Raw genomic sequence first — 18,859 nt, 5'->3', positions numbered from 1 at the left:
TTTTTTTAAGTTAATTATAATGATATCGAAATGATCAATAACAAAAAATGTGCGTGAATTAATTAACAATTCGAGAGTAGTTGATATTTATAGAATATTTGACCGAGCGAATGTTGAAAAAAAAAAACAAATTAATGAACAATAGTATCCATTCAAATCCAAATCAAGCATATATCAATAATAATTGTTTATTTCTGATATTAACACAATATTCTAATATGAAGCCATAGTTTTTATTGTATCGAGTATATCAGGGTGAAGTACGAAAACGACGAACTTAACATCTAAAATTTTCCGTAATTTTTTATACATCAATTTTTGAATCGAATTGAAATGTGATGTTGTTATTTAAAAAAAGAATTTACCGTTGAAAATCCTGAGTGGCACGGGATGAACAAATCTAAGATGTTGAATTCATATGTCGTTGAACTTTGTAACATGATCATCAATAAGATTTTTTGCGCTTTCAATGGCATGGAATACCACATCGAATTACATCTGTTCATTCAATGGTAATAACTTTTTTTTTCCGGCGCAATTAATATAATTAATTTCAATTACATAATAAATGAATTCAAACTTACAATTCATCGAACAATTCTTGACTACTGTTCATGAGTATTTGACCAGTATAATTATTGACGAATATAATCGCCAAGTGAATAGCAACAAGTGTGAAACAGAATAACATTTCTAATTGGTTCTTCTTAATTAAAATTGCATTTACTAGCTAAATCAGAAAAATTGAGAAAAATAAATAAGTGTAACTGTAAGTGTACATACTTATTTTAAAATAGAACATTTAAAACATTATGTTTATATATATATATACACGCAGTAAATAAGAGATGTTCACTTACTCGATGCAAATTTATAGCCAATGAGATCACGACTAGCAGATTAGCTATTATATAATGCATCCCTGCAGTACTTACCGTGAAATTGATAAATCTATCATTGAAATTTAAGAATATAATATTAACATAAGCATCTCGAAGACGAACTTGTAAATACAATCATATTTTAATTCACCAACTCGATAGCTTGATTGTGAATATCCACTATGCGATACAGCTCTACGAGTTTCGAGTCAATTTGTTCGGATGAGAGCTTAAACGTAGCCAAATACGTAACAATTTTTTGAATTCGATAACTGAAACATATAACACTTTTAAATTTATCTTATATTTAATCTACAGTTTGCAGGATTAATATATTCTTGAAGCTGTATTTTTGAAGCGTTCATTTTAAAAGAAAAAACAAGTGGATAAATTGATATAGAAAAATATCGATTAGAGTGAGAGTGTTTTGACTTCCTATTAACACAATTTCAATTTCTCAGTTTTAAATGAAGTTACATTAATTGTAACTTAATAATTTAATTTCAACTGACATAATCTACGAATGTTTATATTAATTCATGATTACTATTTATTTTGATAATTAATTTACGATTATTAATTCATGTAATATAAGATCAACATGAAAATTTCACTTACTTAAGAATTTTCAACAGCATGCATATATAATAAGTACAAATTCCGGTTATCGATTCCGAACATGTTATAGATAACAATCCAAATGTAGTAATAAATGTTACATCGAAGCATAGAATATCAAGATATATAGTTTGATCGTGAGAAAATGTTGTAAAGTAATAAGTAAGACGAATATGAGATTCGTTCAAAGGTATTATAAGATCTAATATTGCAGGATAAAATAAGCATGCACTATAAAATGTAATAGTCGTGTAAGTCATCCCTAAAATTTAGAGAGATTGTTTAGTAAGATGTTTAAAACAATTAGAATATTGTAATATCATTACTCAAAAATCTCTTTTTGTGAAAAGAAAAAAAAAAGAATTCTAGCAATATTTATTGAAAAAAATATAATAAATTATAAAGAAATAAAATGCATCAAAATAATTATATAAATAGTAGAAATGTAATAATAAATATAGATATATGAATATTTTCCAACATTTAAATGGTTACAATGCTAAGGAAATAATTACTAATTGTTTGTATAAAAGAAATTCACACAAATAATACATTTCTTACATAAAAAAATGTTGATTATATGACATGAATCATCGATCAATTTCATTCGTATTTGCGATTCTATTGAATCTCGAACTATACTTTCCTCTGTACGTATATGATCGAATACAATTTTGATCTGTCAAAGATAGAATAACATGTAGAAATGTTGATATATAAAGTATCAATTAAAAATAATTATAATTTTTACTCACTGTAGGAAAAAAGACTATAGAACCGACATATCGTAAAAGAAATAACGTAAATGGGCAGATTGTAGATAATATTAAAATACTGTTTTCTAATGTAATTTCAGATCTTAAAAGTGACATAACCTAAAAATACATATTTTGTTTGTATTATAAAGATAATAATTCAGGCTTTTTAATGATGATATTAATTCAATTATATATTAATCAATACATTAGAAACAGGTATAAATTATTTCAATAAACTAGGGAATAATAATCTAAAAAAAAAAAACTATAATATACAAACATATTGAAATTATATAAATAGGAAAAAATGATGATTTTCGTTACCTGAAATATTATATTTAGAAGAAAGGAGGTTAATTAACCATAACCTCTGAATCCATACATAGAATGAGTTATCGTATGGCCACAATCCTACAATTTTCAATACAATACGAAAAATACGATACTGTTTATCGAACACATCTATCATTCTGGTCAGATGTCGACTATCTTGTAAAATTCGAGGAATTATTCGACTATATCTCGGTTCCATGTATTACTCACATTATTATTTTTCTATCTTGAATTTTCATGGTGTCATCTGTTTGTAATAATCAACTATAATACGCGAAAGTTACAGTAAACTGCAATCGATCGATTTTGTTCTTTGCACTCATTGCAAAGAGATTCTTCACGATAAATATTGATTTCGAGAAAATTACAACTTTGGTATTATCATTCTTCTTTATACTTTCTTGCATACATTTCTTTTATTTCCCCTTTTCTATTTTTTTGTAACCAGTATTCCTATTGTCGTTCACACGTATTTGAGACATCGTTTCTCCTATGTTTTTTTCTGAAGTTCTGAGGTGTTAAAATGTTCAAAGAGAATTGTAATAGAAATCAAGGAATAAGAAATGTGAAACAATCTTACATGGAATGCAGTGAAATATATAACGTCATGATGTAAATTGTTCGAAGCAAAAATTTTATAAATATATTGTTGCAATTGTAAATATTCTCATACATTTTGTTGTATGAAATTTCTCCTTTTTAAGAAGAATAATACTGGCAAATTTTATTATTCTACAAATTAATTACGATTATTATTATTTTTTTTTAACTTTTTTTAATTCCTCTTAAAACAACATTTGTTCGATAATACAAGTGAATATTAATATAAATTATTGATGTGTTTGAAAAAATTAAAAGTTGTTAAATTAGATTTGATACAATTGTACACATCTTACATCTTTTCTTCTGTAAAATTAAAAATTTGAAATTAAGGAACTTATGAAGAAAGAAGGAATAACGATAAAAGATAACTATTTATTAATAATATATATATATATATATATATCAATAATAATTATTTATTTCTATATTAACGCATATAATAATTTCTATTGTATCGAATATATGAGAGTGAAATAGGAAAACGACGAACTTAACATCTGAAATATAGAAATTTTCATCAGTTTTCGTTGAATTAAAATGTTGGGTGACATAATTGTTCAAACAAGTTACCGTCGAAAATCCTGTATAGCATGGAGTGAACAAACCAAAGAGGTTAAACGCACATATTGTTGAACTTCGTAACATGATCAGCAATAAGATCTTTTGCGCTTTCAACGGTATCGAATACCACAAAGAAACATATCTGTTCATTCGATAATAACATTTTTTTTCATCGTGCAACTATCGCAATTAATTTCATGAATAATTGATTAAAACTTACAATTCATCGAACAATTGCTGGCTATTGTCTATAAGTATTTGACCATTATAATTATTTAAGAACATAACCATCAAATGAATGGTGACAAGCATAAAACAGAACGACATTTCTAATTGGTCCTTCTTAATTATACTTACACTTACTAGCTGTGAAAAATAAGAAAAATAAATATATTAAATGTATAATCATTTTGGGATTGGTTATTTCTTTATTTATTGTAAGATTTCAATCGTAAGATGCGTGAAGCGTTTCTTTTTCATTACATCATTAAATTCTAAGAGATTTTGCAAGATTGTTATTAGACATATATGATTAAATTAATATATTATCGGATGAATTTCGTTAAAATTATCGCGTAAGGAAAAGTTACGATATAGATACTTACTCGATGCAAATTTATAGCCAACGAGATCACAGCTAATAGACTAGCTATTATATAATGTATCGCTGAAGCATTTATCGCGACATTGGTAAATCTTCCATTACCACATGAAATTTTCGAACATTATAATATTAATATAAATTCATCTGGGAGACGAACTTGTAAATACAATCATACTTTAATTTACCAACTCGATAGCTTGATTGTGAATATCCACTACGCGATACAGCTCTACGAGTTTCGAGTCAATTTGTTTGGACGAGAGTTTAAACATAGCCAAATACGTAACAATCTTTTGTATTCGATAGCTAAGAACATTTATAACACAATTAACATATGATAAAATACGATTTGTGATCTATTAATTTTTGTGAACATTATAATTTAAATATTATAAATGTGTTAAGTATTGATTATATAATCAATATGATAAATTCACTCACCTAATAATTTTCAACAATATGCATATGTAGTAGCTGCAAACTCCGATCAACGTTTCTGTACATGCTATGGATAATACTGCGAGTATAATAAGAAACGTAATATTGAAACATAGAATATCGAGATACATGATTCGATCGTGAGAAAACGTTGTAAAGTAATAAATAAGACGAATACGAGATTCGTTCAAAGGTATTATGAGATCAAGTGTTACAGGATACAATAAATATAAACTGTAAAATGCAATAGTTGCATAAGACATCCCTAAAATTTGAAATGATTATTTAATAACTTATTCAATGATGTTTAAGCCAGAATATCAATATAATATCATTATTGACAAATCTTTCTTGTTATACAAAAAGAAGGAAAAATTCTGATATTTTTGTTATAGAAAGAATATGACGGATTATGAGTATTATGATCATATGAAAAAAAGAAAATATACTATTTATATAATATTAAATATATATATATATATATAAAATTATTGAATATTTAAATAATTAATAATTAAATGATAGTGGTATATCACTGGTATATATCAATTATAGATCAATATAATTATGAAATAAATTTACATAAATAAGAATAATTTCTTACAGAAAAATATATTAATCAAATGACACGAATCATTGATAAATTTAATTCGTATCTGTGCTTCTATTAAATCTTGAACTATACATTCCTCTACACGTATGTAGTTGAATACAATTTTGATCTGTGTCAAAGAATAACACATAGAAACATTCTTTCAAAAGAGATCAATTCAAAATAATTCTAATTTGTACTCACCGTGGGAAAAAGTATCATAAAACTTACATATCGTAATAAAAATAAGACAAATGGACAGGTCATAGACGATGTTAGAATGAAGTTTTGTAATGTAATTTTAGATTTTAAAAGTGACAAAACCTAAAAATATATTTGTTAAAACTTGGATGTTTAGGCTTTTTAATAGGCTTAAACGATAATATAATGATTCATATATTAAGTATCATAGCAGTATCATGCATATAATGAGTGTTACGTACATTGTTACAGTTTATTTCAAACAGAAAAATGAAAAATTTATCATTAAAAAAAAAAAAAATAAAAATAAAAAAGAAACATATTGATTTTAATCTATTCCTTTTGTACGTGTATATATTATTTTAAAATATGAATATTTTTATATAATTTAAAATAAAATAGGAAAACCTATTTACACAATATCACAGTAGATTTAAGATCGTATTATATGAATCAATATATTACGAATAGATATATCTTAATATTTAAAAAAAAAAAAAAAAAACAATAAAAATCCTATAAAATTGAATACAAACAGATTGAAATTATATAAATAAAGAAAAAATCATAATTTTCGTTACCTGGAATATTATACTGCCAAGAAAATAGGTTAATAAACATAATCTCTGAATCCATATACAAATTGAATTATCGTATGGCCATAATCCTACGATTTTCAATAGAATACGATAAGTACGATATTGTTTGTCGAACACGTCCATCTTCTTAGTCGGAAGTCTTCTTAACTGCCATGTAAAACTCGAAAAATCGTTCGACTATATCTCGACTCAATTATTCATATTATTATTTTTCCATCTTGAAATTCCATAATGTCACATCTGCAGTGACAGACTATAATACGCGAAAATTACAGTAAATTGATAGATTTTGTTCGCACCAGAGGTTCTTCTATATTTTTTTTTCTCTCTCTCTCTCTCTCTTTTTTTTCCCCTTATTTTTATTTATAATTTGAAAATGAAGAGTATTCTTGTACTGGTCAATTACGTAAAAGACGTCATTTCTTCTATAATTCTATAATGTTAGAGTATATTATAAAATATTTAGGGAGCTATAGTATAAATCAAAAAGTAAAAAGAAAAAAAAAAAAAGAAGAAAAAGAAAAAAAAATAGTTAAACAGTTTAACATGGAAAACAGTAAGATGTAAATTCTTTAAAGCAATGGTGTCATACAAATTTTACAAATGTATTATTGCAATAGTAAGTATTTTCTGTGTTGTCTATGAAACGTAATATCATTTTTTTTTCTTAATTTTGTTATTCATCAATTTGTAATACATTTCCTTTTAAAACAATACGCATCAAATCATATTAACTCAATAATATGACAAAATTTTCGCAATGAGATTTGCGTTTGTGTGATAATAAAATTAAGTGTACGATAAATTATGAATGTATCAAAAGTGAAAAAACTAAAAAAAAAAAAAAAAAAAAAAAAAATTAAATTTGAAACAATTGGATTTGACAAATATTTTTTTTTTTCTCTGGAATGAAAACATTCGATTTGGAAAAGGAGTCACAAAGAAACGAAATAAATGAAAAGGGATTATATTTTTCATCCAGATCAATTATATATGTCAATAAAAATTATTTATTTTAACACGATTCAACGATTTTTATTTCGAGTACATCAGACTATAATAAAACGATGAACTTAACATCTGAAATGCAATTTTTATCAATTTCCAATTTTGTTGTGCTGCAATTATTTAAAGAAATTACCTACTCTTGCGTGATACGAAATGAACAAATCTAAGATATGAAACGTATGTGTCGTCGAACTTTGTAACATGATCAGCAATAAGATCTTTTGCGCACTCAAACGTATGGAATACCACACAGAAATATATCTGCTCATTCATACCTTTCTGCTCAAGAATACCTTTTTAAAAAAAAATTAATTAAGAAATTGTCTATATTAGTGCAATAATAAATATTTTTTATTTAATTTTATTTTAATTGAAAAACGATCAATGGATTTATGAGATATAACATTATTTTTTAAAAATTTTATAATTTATATTCAATTTTCAAAATATCATTATTCAAATCCACGTGTATAACAACAATATCATATGATTACAACACTTATATTCAAGTAAAATGCTAGTATTATCCAAGAATATTTATTGAAGTGAATATATAACGGCGCAATAGGAGAAGGACGAACTGATCATCTATAATATCACAATAGTTAAAAGTGTTGAAATTCAAAATCATGTTGTAAGAAAAAAAGAAGTGAAATTACCGACATAAAGCCTGCATAAGACGGAGTGAATAAACCAGAAAGACATAATTCACAACCCATTGAGCTTCTCACTATCATAAACAATAATAGTTTTTGCGCTTTTAAAGGAATGCGATACCACGTAGAAGAGTGTCTGCATATTATTCTATTATTTAATACATTCCAATAATATCGTTATATATTTATTATAACAGAGTGATAAAATATGAATTATCTAAACAATACAGATGTAAAGATATAGTAATTATTCGAACTTACAATTCGTTAAATATGCCAAGACTACTGTCAATAATTAATTGTCCATAATGATTATTGTAAAATGCGACCATTAAATGGTACACAACTATAAAAGCAGAACCGAAGATTTCGATTCGATCGTCCATAGTTGTTATTGCATTATATAGCTATTAAATAACCAAATAATATATTTAATTCTACATTTTCAGTAATGAGTAATCTAGAGAACGTCGCAGTTATTTCACAGCTGATATACAAAAGATATGGTATATTATTGTTGCATACTTCAATTTTTGTTTAAAGAAATTAAAAATTATATCTATTAAAGGAATCATTAAAATTCATTCAGAAAATAGAGAAAATTATATACTATGAATATCTCAACCTATTGCCAAAATATAAGAAATTTCAATAGCACTTAACATAGCGCCAAAATTATGAATATGCTTATGACCATTCAATGACATATTTTTTTTCTAGAAATTACCCAACATTTGTTACATATATTTTGTTGTTTAGGATAGACCAAATGTAAGCGAAAAATCCGAATAGGAAATCACGAGGTACACAGTAAACAATAAAAAAATTGTTCTTTTCCTTAAACGATAAGCTCGCAAACTGGAAATCATATCGGATGCAGTAACAAGCATTTTTTAGGAGAAGATTTCGCGATTCCAATGACTTTTCACCCACCGATTGAGAATAATTATTTTCGAAATTCGAGCAATTTAAATTTTTCTTAATTTTAATAGGATTTATTCGACTTTCAAGATAAATTCCGCTTAAGATTTCATAAATTTTTAAGAAATAAGATAGATAAATAGCATATAAATACATTAAAAAATACTTACGCGATATAGATTTACAGAGAATGAGAGTATGCAGATAATAACTGCCGTCAGATATTGTGTCGCTGTGGCATTTGTGCCCATGTTAATCTTCCAAGTACAACGATATAAGATACGTGAAAAATTAATATCATTTAAGAAATTATTATTATTATTAATTATTCTAATATTTTAATTTACCAATTCGATAGCTTGATTGTGAATGTCCACTACTCGATGTATATCTGTAAGTTTCAAATCTATCTGTTTCGGCATAGTAAGTATACCGAGATCCTCAATGATTTTTCGTATTCGATAACTAAAAAATATTTGAAATATAGATATGGATAGAAATTTATGTAACATAATAAGCAATTTACCTGGCAATATAAAATTTTCTGCATATATAGTAACTAAAAATATTAGTTAACGATTCTGTGCCTATTAAAGACAATAATCCGAATAACATAATTAACATGAAATTTAAGATTAAAAAGATTTTAATACACGGGCTTTGATCATCAAAAAGGAATAAAACATTGAAGTGAGTGCGAGATTCGTTTAATTATATCCAATGTTACAGGATTCAGTAAAAATATGATGACTGCTGCAATATCAAAAAAACTCATCCCTAAAATTTCCAAGTATTACTTAATATTTCAATATTATATATAAATAATTTCGTATTTTTGAAATAATTTTTATTTTGATAAAAGAATTGTAACATTTTTAGAAAAAGTTCTAATCAAAACGGAGAAAGTACTAATAAAAATTAATTAATATATCAAAAATTGTAAAATGATATAGAATATTTCTTAATATTTTTATATATTATTTATTATAATATATATATATACGATTTTCATAGTCACGATGACAATAAAAATTGTTGATTGATAATTAAATTTAACAAATTAGTGTACACAAAGTGATTTCTTACAGCAAAAAATGTCGATAATGTGACTAGAAATATCGAGATATTTCGTTTGTATTTGTATTTCTATCGAATCTTGTAACAGATGTTCTTCTGTAAGTAACTTATCGAACAATAATTCTATCTGTACAACAACAGAAACGTACATTTATATAAATGTTCAATAATATAAATAATTTTATTTTTCGAATTTCACTTACAAATGAAAATATTGTAATAAAATGAAGATATCGTAAAAAATATAGCAATACAGGACAAGTCATAGATAACGTAACGATGAAATTTTTTAACGAAATTTCAGATTTTACAAGCACGATAATCTAAAATATTATATTCGTGAAATTAAGATTAAACATCTTAATGTAGTCATCAACAGTAGAAAATATTTCTTTTATCAAATATTTGTGTTTATTATTGATTTTGGTTATTTAAATAAAATGTTGTCTAAACATTATGGAACATAAAATATTTTAAACTTATCTACATAATATTTTCGTATATTGATATATTTAATAATTTTAGGATTAGCATGCTAAAATAAAAATAATTTACAGATTTCTACTATTGACAAAAATAAAAAATTAAAATTTTATTACCTGAAATAGTATAATGATAAGAAAAAATATTAATAAACATATTCTTTGAATCCATACGTAGATCGAGTTATCGTATGGCCACAATCCTACAATTTTCAATACAGTACGATAAGTATGATAATGATTGTCGAACACGTTCATTCTTCTTGCTAGATATTAACTGCCACGTAAAATTCGAAAAATCATTCGTCTATACCTCGATTCAATATATTATTCACATTATTATTTCTCTATCTTAAATTCTATAGTGTTCTCTTCTTGTACTATAGACGAGTATACGTGAAAATTATAGTAAATTACAATTGATCGATTTTCTTCGCACTCAATACTAAGCGATCATTATTTCATAAAAGATTTTCATTCATATATTTCTTTTTCTTCTTTCTTATTTTTTCCACTTTTTGATTTGAAGGTAAAGCACTGTCAGTATTTTTATAATCGTCGATTACTAACGACAATGTTTCTTTTGTAATGCTAAAATGTTAAAAGAATTATAATAGAAAGAAATAAGAAAAGTGAAACAGTTTCATGTGAAAAATAGTGCAACAGATTATTATGATACAAATAATTTAAACTTATCGTGTTGTAGAAATTTGTTATCATATATTATTGCAACAATAAATATTTCAATAACTGGAAAACGATTAACAGATTTGTGAAATACAACATTATTTCGTTTACATTTTATTACTTAAATTGTGCTTATATTTCACAAATATCCATTATTCAAATCCACCTATATAACAACAATACCATATGATTGCAATATTTATATTATAAATAAAATGTCAGTATTATCCCAAAATATTTATTGAATTGAATATATAACGGCACAATAGGAGAAGGACGAACTCATCATCTGCAATGTCACAATAGTTAAAAGTATTGAAATTCAAAATGATACTGTATAATAACAAAAAAAAGAGAGAAATTACCGACGTAAAACCTGCATAAGATGGAGTGAATAAACCAGAAAGACCTAATTCACAACCCACTGAGCTCCTCAAAATCATAAACAATAATAGTTTTTGCGCTTTTAAAGGAATGCGATACCACGTAGAAGCATATCTGCATATTATTCTATTATTTAATACATTCCAATAATATCGTTATATATTTAATAAAACAGAGTGATAAAATATGAATTATCTAAACAATATAGATGTAAAGATATAGTAATTATTCGAACTTACAATTCGTTAAATATGCCAAAACTACTGTCAATAATTAATTGTCCATAATGATTATTGTAAAATGCGATCATTAAGTGATAAAGAACTATAAAAGCAGAACCGAAGATTTCGATTCGATCGTCCATAGTTGTTATTGCATTATATAGCTATTAAATAACCAAATAATATATTTAGTTCTACATTTTCAGTAATAAGTAATTTCAAGAACATCGCAATTATTTTACAGTTGATATACAAAAGGTATGTTATATCATGCTAAATGATGTTCTTATATTCTTTATATTAAAATGATAGCTTGTTGTTACATACTTTAACTTTTGTAAAAGACAAGAAAAAAATCAAAAAATTAACTTATTTATTTAATACAATTTTATTATCAAGATTTACTTAAAAAATATAGAAAATTATATCATTGAATTCCCTATTTGATATTTCTATCCGCTTCCTTCCATAGTACTTAATATAGCGCAAAAGTTATGAATCTGCTTGTGATCATTCTATGATAAAGTTTTTCCTAGAAATCGCGTGTATCATTTGTCTGAAGTATCGCATAGGTCAGTGGGACCATATGCTAGCGAGAAGTTCAAATAAGAAGACAAGATAAATAATAATCTAGAAAAAATTACTCTTTTCTTTAAGCTACGACAACATCGCACATTGAATGTTATATCAGATGTATTAACAAGCATTTTAAAGTACAAGTTTCCGCGGTTCTAATGATCTCTCATCTATGGATCAAGAATAATTATCTTCGAGATTGTAGCTATTTAAATTTTTTTTAATTTTAATAGAATTTATTCGAGTTTTAAAGTAAATTCCACCTACAGCAATCTAAACATCAATGATATATCAGAGATCCTAAATCTAAGATTTCAGAAATTTTTTAGTTGAAATAAAATTGATAAATTGCAGTACATTAAGAATTACTTACGCGATAAAGATTTACAGAGAATGACAATATGCAGACAACAATTGCCAGCAGATATTGTGTCGCTGCATTATTTGTGGTGAAATTAATATGCCTTCCAAGTATGACAATATAAAATACATGAAAAATTAATATTATTTAAAAATTTATTATTGTTACTATTTTTCATAATATTTTATTTACGAACTTGATTGCGTCGTTATGAATGTCCACAACTCGATGTATATCTGCAAGTTTCAAGTCTATTTGTTTGGACAGAGGCATACTAAGATCCTTAATAATTCTTCGTATTCGATAACTAAAAAATATTCGAGATATTGACATATTAGATAAAAATATATGCAACATAATGAAGTAACTTACCTGGCGATATGAAATTGTCTACATATATAATAACTAAAAATATTAGTGAACAATTCTGTACCCATTATACATAATAATCCCAATGATACATTTAACATGCAGTTTAAGATTAAAAAAATTTTAATATACATGTTTTGATCGTCGAAAAGAAATGAGACATTGAAATGAACGCGAGATTCGTTTAAAGGCATTATGAAATCCAATATTATCGGATTCACTAGGAATATGATGCTCGCTGCAATAAAAGCGAAAGTCACGCCTAGAATTTGAAAGAGTTATTTAATATTTCAAAATCATATATAAATAATCTTGAATTTTTCAAATTATTTTCATTTTGAGTAAAGAATATAATAATTTTTAGAAAAAGTTATAATAAAAGGTGAGAAAGTAATTATAAAAATTAATTAATATACTGAAAATTGTGAAAATATTGTAGAATATTTCCCAATATTTCTATGTAATATAATTTTTTTTCAATAGATATATAATTACAGATAATTATAGATATATAATATAAGTAATTACAATGACAATAAAAATTGTTTATTGTTAAATAAATTTTACGAATTTATATGCATAATATGATTTCTTACAGCCAAAAAAGTAGATGATATGACTAGAAATATCAAGATATTTCGTTTGTATTTGTATTTCTGTCTTATCTTGTAACGAATGTTCTTCTGTACGTATGTGATTGAACAAAAATTCAACCTGTACAAAAAAACATACATATGTATAAAGGTTCGGTAATTGAAATAATTTTATTTTTTGAATTTCACTTACGCATGGAAACATTGTAATATAGTAAATATATCGTAAAAAAAATAGCAGTAGAGGAAAAGTCTCAGACAACGTAAGAATATAATTTCGTAATGTAATTTCAGATTTTAGAAGCACGATAATCTAAAAGATTATATTAAAATTACGATAAAACATGAAAGAAGAAAATATTTTTTTAATCTTTAATTATTCAAGAAAATAATTTTTTTAATATACTTGTTAATTTTGATTATTTAAATAAAATCATTTTCAAATAATAATCTTATAGAGAAAAAAATATTTTAAATTCAAATATAATATTCTGATATTAATGTAATTAATAATTTTTGGATCAGCATGTTAAAATAACATATAAATTATTACTATCGATAAAGAATAATAAAATTTTCATTACCTGAAATATTACACCGCTAAGAAAATACAATAATAAACATATTCTCTGAATCCATACATAGATTGAGTTGTCGTAAGGCCATAGTCCTACAATTTTCGATACGATACGATAGATACGATATTGTTTGTCGAAAACATCCATCTTCCCGGTTAGATATCGACTGCAGTGTAGAATTCGAAAAATAATTTTTCTACATCTCCGGCTAATATATTATTTACGCGATTATTTTTCTGTCTTGTATTTTCACAATATGGCTTGTCTATAGTAACAGACTATATAATGTCCAATAATTACGATAAATTGCAATCGATTTTCGCACTTATTACTAATTCTCCATAACAGACATATTTTCATTCATATATTTCCTTTTTTCTTTTTCGCATTTTTCTATCTTTCAATTTGAAAGGAAAGAAACGAAGCTTTGTCAGTAATCTTACAATTCTTACTTGCTCACGACGCTATTCCTTCTATAGTGCTAAAATATTAGAATTATAATGGAATTAAAGTAGAATAAAAAAAGTGAAACAGTTTTACGTGAAATAGAGTAAGACACAACGTTATAGCATAAATAGTTTCCATTAATAATATCGTAAAAATTTATCTACACATATTTTTACAATAATAAGTTCTCTATTTTGATTTCACTAACTGAAAAACGATCAGTAGATTTATGAAATAAAACATAACTTTTTTGAAAATTTTATTATTCCAATTGTTTGTGTTTATATTCAACAAATTACATTATTCAAGACCACAGATATAATAACAATATCATATGATTACAAAACTTATATCGAAATAAAATACCAGTAATATTCAAGAATATTTATTGAATCGAGTATATAACGGCACAATAGGAGAAGGATGAACTCATCATCTGCAATGTTACAATAGTTAAAAGTATTGAAATTCAAAATGATATTATATAACAAAATGATACTATATAACAAAAAAAAAAAAAAAAGAAAAATTACCGACGTAAAACCTGCATAAGATGGAGTGAATAAACCAGAAAGACCTAATTCACAACCCACTGAGCTCCTCAAAATCATAAACAATAATAGTTTTTGCGCTTTTAAAGGAATGCGATACCACGTAGAAGCATATCTGCACATTATTCTATTATTTAATACATTCCAATAATATCGTTATATATTTAATATAACAAACTGATAAAATACGAACCAAACAATATAGATGTAAAAATATAATAATTTTTCGAACTTACAATTCGTTAAATATGCCAAGACTACTGTCAATAATTAATTGCCCATAATGATTATTATACAATGCGATCATTAAATGATAAAGAACTATAAAAGCAGAACCGAAGATTTCGATTCGATCGTCCACAGTTGTTACTGCATTATATAGCTAAAACAATCAAATAATATATTTAATTCTATATTTTCAGTAATAAGTAATCTCAAGAACATCGCAATTATTTTACAGTTGATATACAAAAGGTATAATCTATCATACTAAATGATGTTCTTATATTCTTTATATTAAAACGATAGCTTGTTGTTACATACTTTAACTTTTGTAAAAGGCAAGAAAAAAATTAAAAAATTAATTTATTTATTTACCACAATTTTATTATCAAAATTTACTTAGAAAATATAGAAAATTATACTACTGAAATCCTTATTTAATATTTCTATCCGTTTCAGACAAGTTCTTTCCATAGTACTTAATAGAGTGCAAAAATTATGAATCTGCTTGTGATCATTTTATACAGTTTTTTCTAGAAATCGCGTGTATCATATGTCTGGAGTATCGCATAGGTCTGTGAGACCATATGCTAGCGAGTAGTCCAAATAAGAAGACAAGATAAATAATAATTAAGAAAAAATTACTCTTTTCTTTAATCTATGACAACATCGCAAATTGAATGTTATATCAGATGTATTAAGAAGCATTTTAAAGTACAAGTTTCCGCGGTTCTAATGATTTTTCATCTATGGATCAAGAATAATTATCTTCGAGATTATAGCTATTTAAATTTTTTTTAATTTTAATAGAATTTATTCGAATTTTAAAGTAAATTCCACCTACAACAATCTAAACATCAATGATATATCAGAGATTCTAAATCTAAGATTTCAGAAATTTTTTAGTGGAAATAAAATTGATAAATTGCAATACATTAAAAATTACTTACGCGATAAAGATTTACAGAGAATGACAATATGCAGACAACAATTGCCAGCAGATATTGTGTCGCTGCATTACTTGTGGCTAAATTAATATGCCTTCCAAGTATAATATAAAATACGTGAAAAATTAATATTTTTTAAAAATTTATTATTATTACTACTTTTCATAATATTTTAATTTACGAACTTGATTGCGTCGTTATGAATGTCCACAACTCGATGTATGTCTATAAGTTTCAATTCTATTTGCTTGGATAGAGGCATACTGAGATCCTCAATGATTTTTCGTATTCGATAACTAAAAAATATTCGAGATTTCGATTATCTTATATTGGCATATAAGATAAAAATATGTGCAATATAATGAAGTAACTTACCTGGCGATATGAAATTGTCTGCATATATAATAACTAAAAATATTAGTGAGCAATTCTGTACCCATTATACATAATAATCCCAATGATACATTTAACATGCAGTTTAAGATTAAAAAAATTTTAATATACACGCTTTGATCGTCGAAAAGAAAGGAGACATTGAAATGAACGCGAGATTCGTTTAAAGGCATTATGGAATCCAATATTATCGGATTCACTAGGAATATGATGCTCGCTGCAATAAAAGCGAAAGTCACGCCTAGAATTTGAAAGAGTTATTTAATATTTCAAAGTCATATATAAATAATCTTGAATTTTTCAAATTACTTTCATTTTGAGTAAAGAATATAATAATTTTTAGAAAAAGTTATAATAAAAGGTGAGAAAGTAATTATAAAAATTAATTAATATACTGAAAATTGTAGAATATTTCCCAATATTGCTATGTAATATAATTTTTTTTTTAATGGATATATAATTACAGATAACTATAGATATATAATATAAATAATATCACAATGACAATAAAAGTTATTTATTGTTAACTAAATTTTACGAATTAATATGCACAATATGATTTCTTACAGCCAAAAAAGTAGATGATATGACTAGAAATATCAAGATATTTCGTTTGTATTTGTATTTCTGTCGTATCTTGTAACGAATGTTCTTCTGTACGTATGTGATTGAATAAAAATTCAACCTGTACAAAAAAACATATACATATGTATAAAGATTCAGTGTTTGAAATAATTTCTGAATTTTACTTACATGTGGAAAATTTGTAATATAGTAAATATATCGTAAAAAAAATAGCAGTAAAGGAAAAGTCTCAGACAACGTAAGAATATAATTTCGTAATGTAATTTCAGATTTTAGCAGCATCGTAATCTAAAAGATTATATTTAAATTACGATTATACATGAAAGAAAAAAATATTTTTTTAATCTTTAAATATTAAAGAAAATAATTTTTTTAATATACTTGTTAATTTTGATTATTTAAATAAAATCATTTTCAAATAATATTTTTATAGAAAAAAAAATATTTTAAATTAAAATATAATATTCTGATATTAATGTAATTAATAATTTTTGGATCAGCATGTTAAAATAACATATAAATTATTACTATCGATAAAGAATAATAAAATTTTCATTACCTGAAATATTACACTGCTAAGAAAATACAATAATAAACATATTCTCTGAATCCATACATAGATTGAGTTGTCGTATGGCCATAGTCCTATAATTTTCAACACCATACGATAGATGCGATATTGTTTGTCGAAAACATCCATCTTCCCAGTTAGATATAGACTGCAGTGTAGAATTCGAAAAATAATTTTTCTACATCTCGGGCTAATATATTATTTACGCGATTATTTTCCTGTCTTGTATTTTCACAATATGGCTTGTCTATAGTAACAGACTATATAATGTCCAATAATTACGATAAATTGCAATCGATTTTCGCACTTATTACTAATTCTCCATAACAGACATATTTTCATTCATATATTTCCTTTTTTTTTTTTTCGCATTTTTCTATCTTTCGATTTGAAAGGAAAAAAAAGATGCTTTGTCAGTAATCTTACAATTCTTACTTGCTCACGACGCTATTCCTTCTATAGTGCTAAAATGTTAGAATTTTAAGAGAATTATAATAGAATTAAAGTAGAATAAAAAAAGTGAAACAGTTTTACGTGAAATAGAGTGAGACACAATGTTATAGCATAAATAGTTTCCATTAATAGTATCGTAAAAATTTATCTACACATATTTTTACAATAATAAGTTCTCTATTTTGATTTCACTAACTGAAAAACGATCAGTAGATTTATGAAATAAAACATAACTTTTTTGTAAATTTTATTATTCCAATTGTTTGTGTTTATATTCAACAAATTACATTATTCAAGACCACAGATATAATAACAATATCATATGATTACAAAACTTATATCGAAGTAAAATACCAGTAATATTCCAGATTATTTATTGAATCGAGTATATAACGGCACAATAGGAGAAGGAGGAACTCATCATCTGTAATATCACAATAGTTAAAAGTATTGAAGTTCAAAATGATGCTGTATAACAAAAAAAAAAAAAAGAAATTACCGACGTAAAACCTGCATAAGATGGAGTGAATAAACCAGAAAGACCTAATTCACAACCCACTGAGCTCCTCAAAATCATAAACAATAATAG

General features: G+C 25.1%; 4 protein-coding genes and 1 long non-coding RNA gene across 5 annotated transcripts; all 5 read right to left on the bottom strand.

The window, feature by feature from the left end:
• Positions 1 to 233: 233 nt before the first annotated feature.
• Positions 234 to 2,776, bottom strand: LOC100866436 (uncharacterized). Its single transcript, XM_086903220.1, is given in 9 exon segments — positions 234 to 284; positions 366 to 498; positions 585 to 730; positions 1,033 to 1,153; positions 1,500 to 1,761; positions 2,061 to 2,178; positions 2,255 to 2,374; positions 2,582 to 2,614; positions 2,616 to 2,776. Coding segments are annotated over 9 exon segments (1,095 nt in total). The 5' UTR covers positions 2,727 to 2,776.
• Positions 2,777 to 3,624: 848 nt separating this feature from the next.
• LOC100866549 (uncharacterized) lies at positions 3,625 to 6,311 on the bottom strand. Its single transcript, XM_086903222.1, has 9 exons — positions 6,171 to 6,311; positions 5,593 to 5,712; positions 5,401 to 5,518; positions 4,800 to 5,061; positions 4,548 to 4,664; positions 4,360 to 4,450; positions 3,975 to 4,120; positions 3,764 to 3,896; positions 3,625 to 3,690 (listed from the first exon to the last, which is right to left on the bottom strand). The coding sequence occupies exons 1-9, from the start codon at positions 6,309 to 6,311 to the stop codon at positions 3,640 to 3,642; spliced, it is 1,179 nt and encodes a 392-aa protein (XP_086759348.1). The 3' UTR covers positions 3,625 to 3,639.
• Positions 6,312 to 8,757: 2,446 nt separating this feature from the next.
• Positions 8,758 to 10,167, bottom strand: LOC100869966 (uncharacterized). The gene is made up of 3 exons (XR_015290714.1): positions 10,054 to 10,167; positions 9,860 to 9,977; positions 8,758 to 9,238 (listed from the first exon to the last, which is right to left on the bottom strand). It is a non-coding gene; the product is annotated as an uncharacterized LOC100869966 (long non-coding RNA).
• An 818-nt stretch (positions 10,168 to 10,985) lies between these two features.
• LOC116415484 (uncharacterized) lies at positions 10,986 to 14,248 on the bottom strand. Its single transcript, XM_031920306.2, has 9 exons — positions 14,108 to 14,248; positions 13,717 to 13,836; positions 13,527 to 13,644; positions 12,934 to 13,192; positions 12,758 to 12,868; positions 12,574 to 12,664; positions 11,643 to 11,788; positions 11,385 to 11,517; positions 10,986 to 11,308 (listed from the first exon to the last, which is right to left on the bottom strand). The coding sequence occupies exons 1-9, from the start codon at positions 14,246 to 14,248 to the stop codon at positions 11,258 to 11,260; spliced, it is 1,170 nt and encodes a 389-aa protein (XP_031776166.2). The 3' UTR covers positions 10,986 to 11,257.
• Positions 14,249 to 14,330: 82 nt separating this feature from the next.
• On the bottom strand, positions 14,331 to 18,151 carry LOC147658278 (uncharacterized). Its single transcript, XM_086903223.1, has 9 exons — positions 17,806 to 18,151; positions 17,415 to 17,534; positions 17,229 to 17,346; positions 16,644 to 16,902; positions 16,454 to 16,564; positions 16,272 to 16,362; positions 15,336 to 15,481; positions 15,082 to 15,214; positions 14,331 to 14,984 (listed from the first exon to the last, which is right to left on the bottom strand). Exons 1-9 carry the CDS (start codon positions 17,944 to 17,946, stop codon positions 14,934 to 14,936), a joined length of 1,170 nt encoding a protein of 389 aa, XP_086759349.1. The 5' UTR covers positions 17,947 to 18,151; the 3' UTR covers positions 14,331 to 14,933.
• Between the last annotated feature and the right edge of the window lie 708 nt (positions 18,152 to 18,859).

This window comes from Apis florea, unplaced genomic scaffold (assembly GCF_048593485.1).
Source record: "Apis florea isolate Af1SG1 unplaced genomic scaffold, ASM4859348v1 contig_2291_pilon, whole genome shotgun sequence".
In the NCBI taxonomy this organism is placed as follows: domain Eukaryota; kingdom Metazoa; phylum Arthropoda; class Insecta; order Hymenoptera; family Apidae; genus Apis; species Apis florea.
This window is presented reverse-complemented; position numbering and strand designations above follow the sequence as displayed.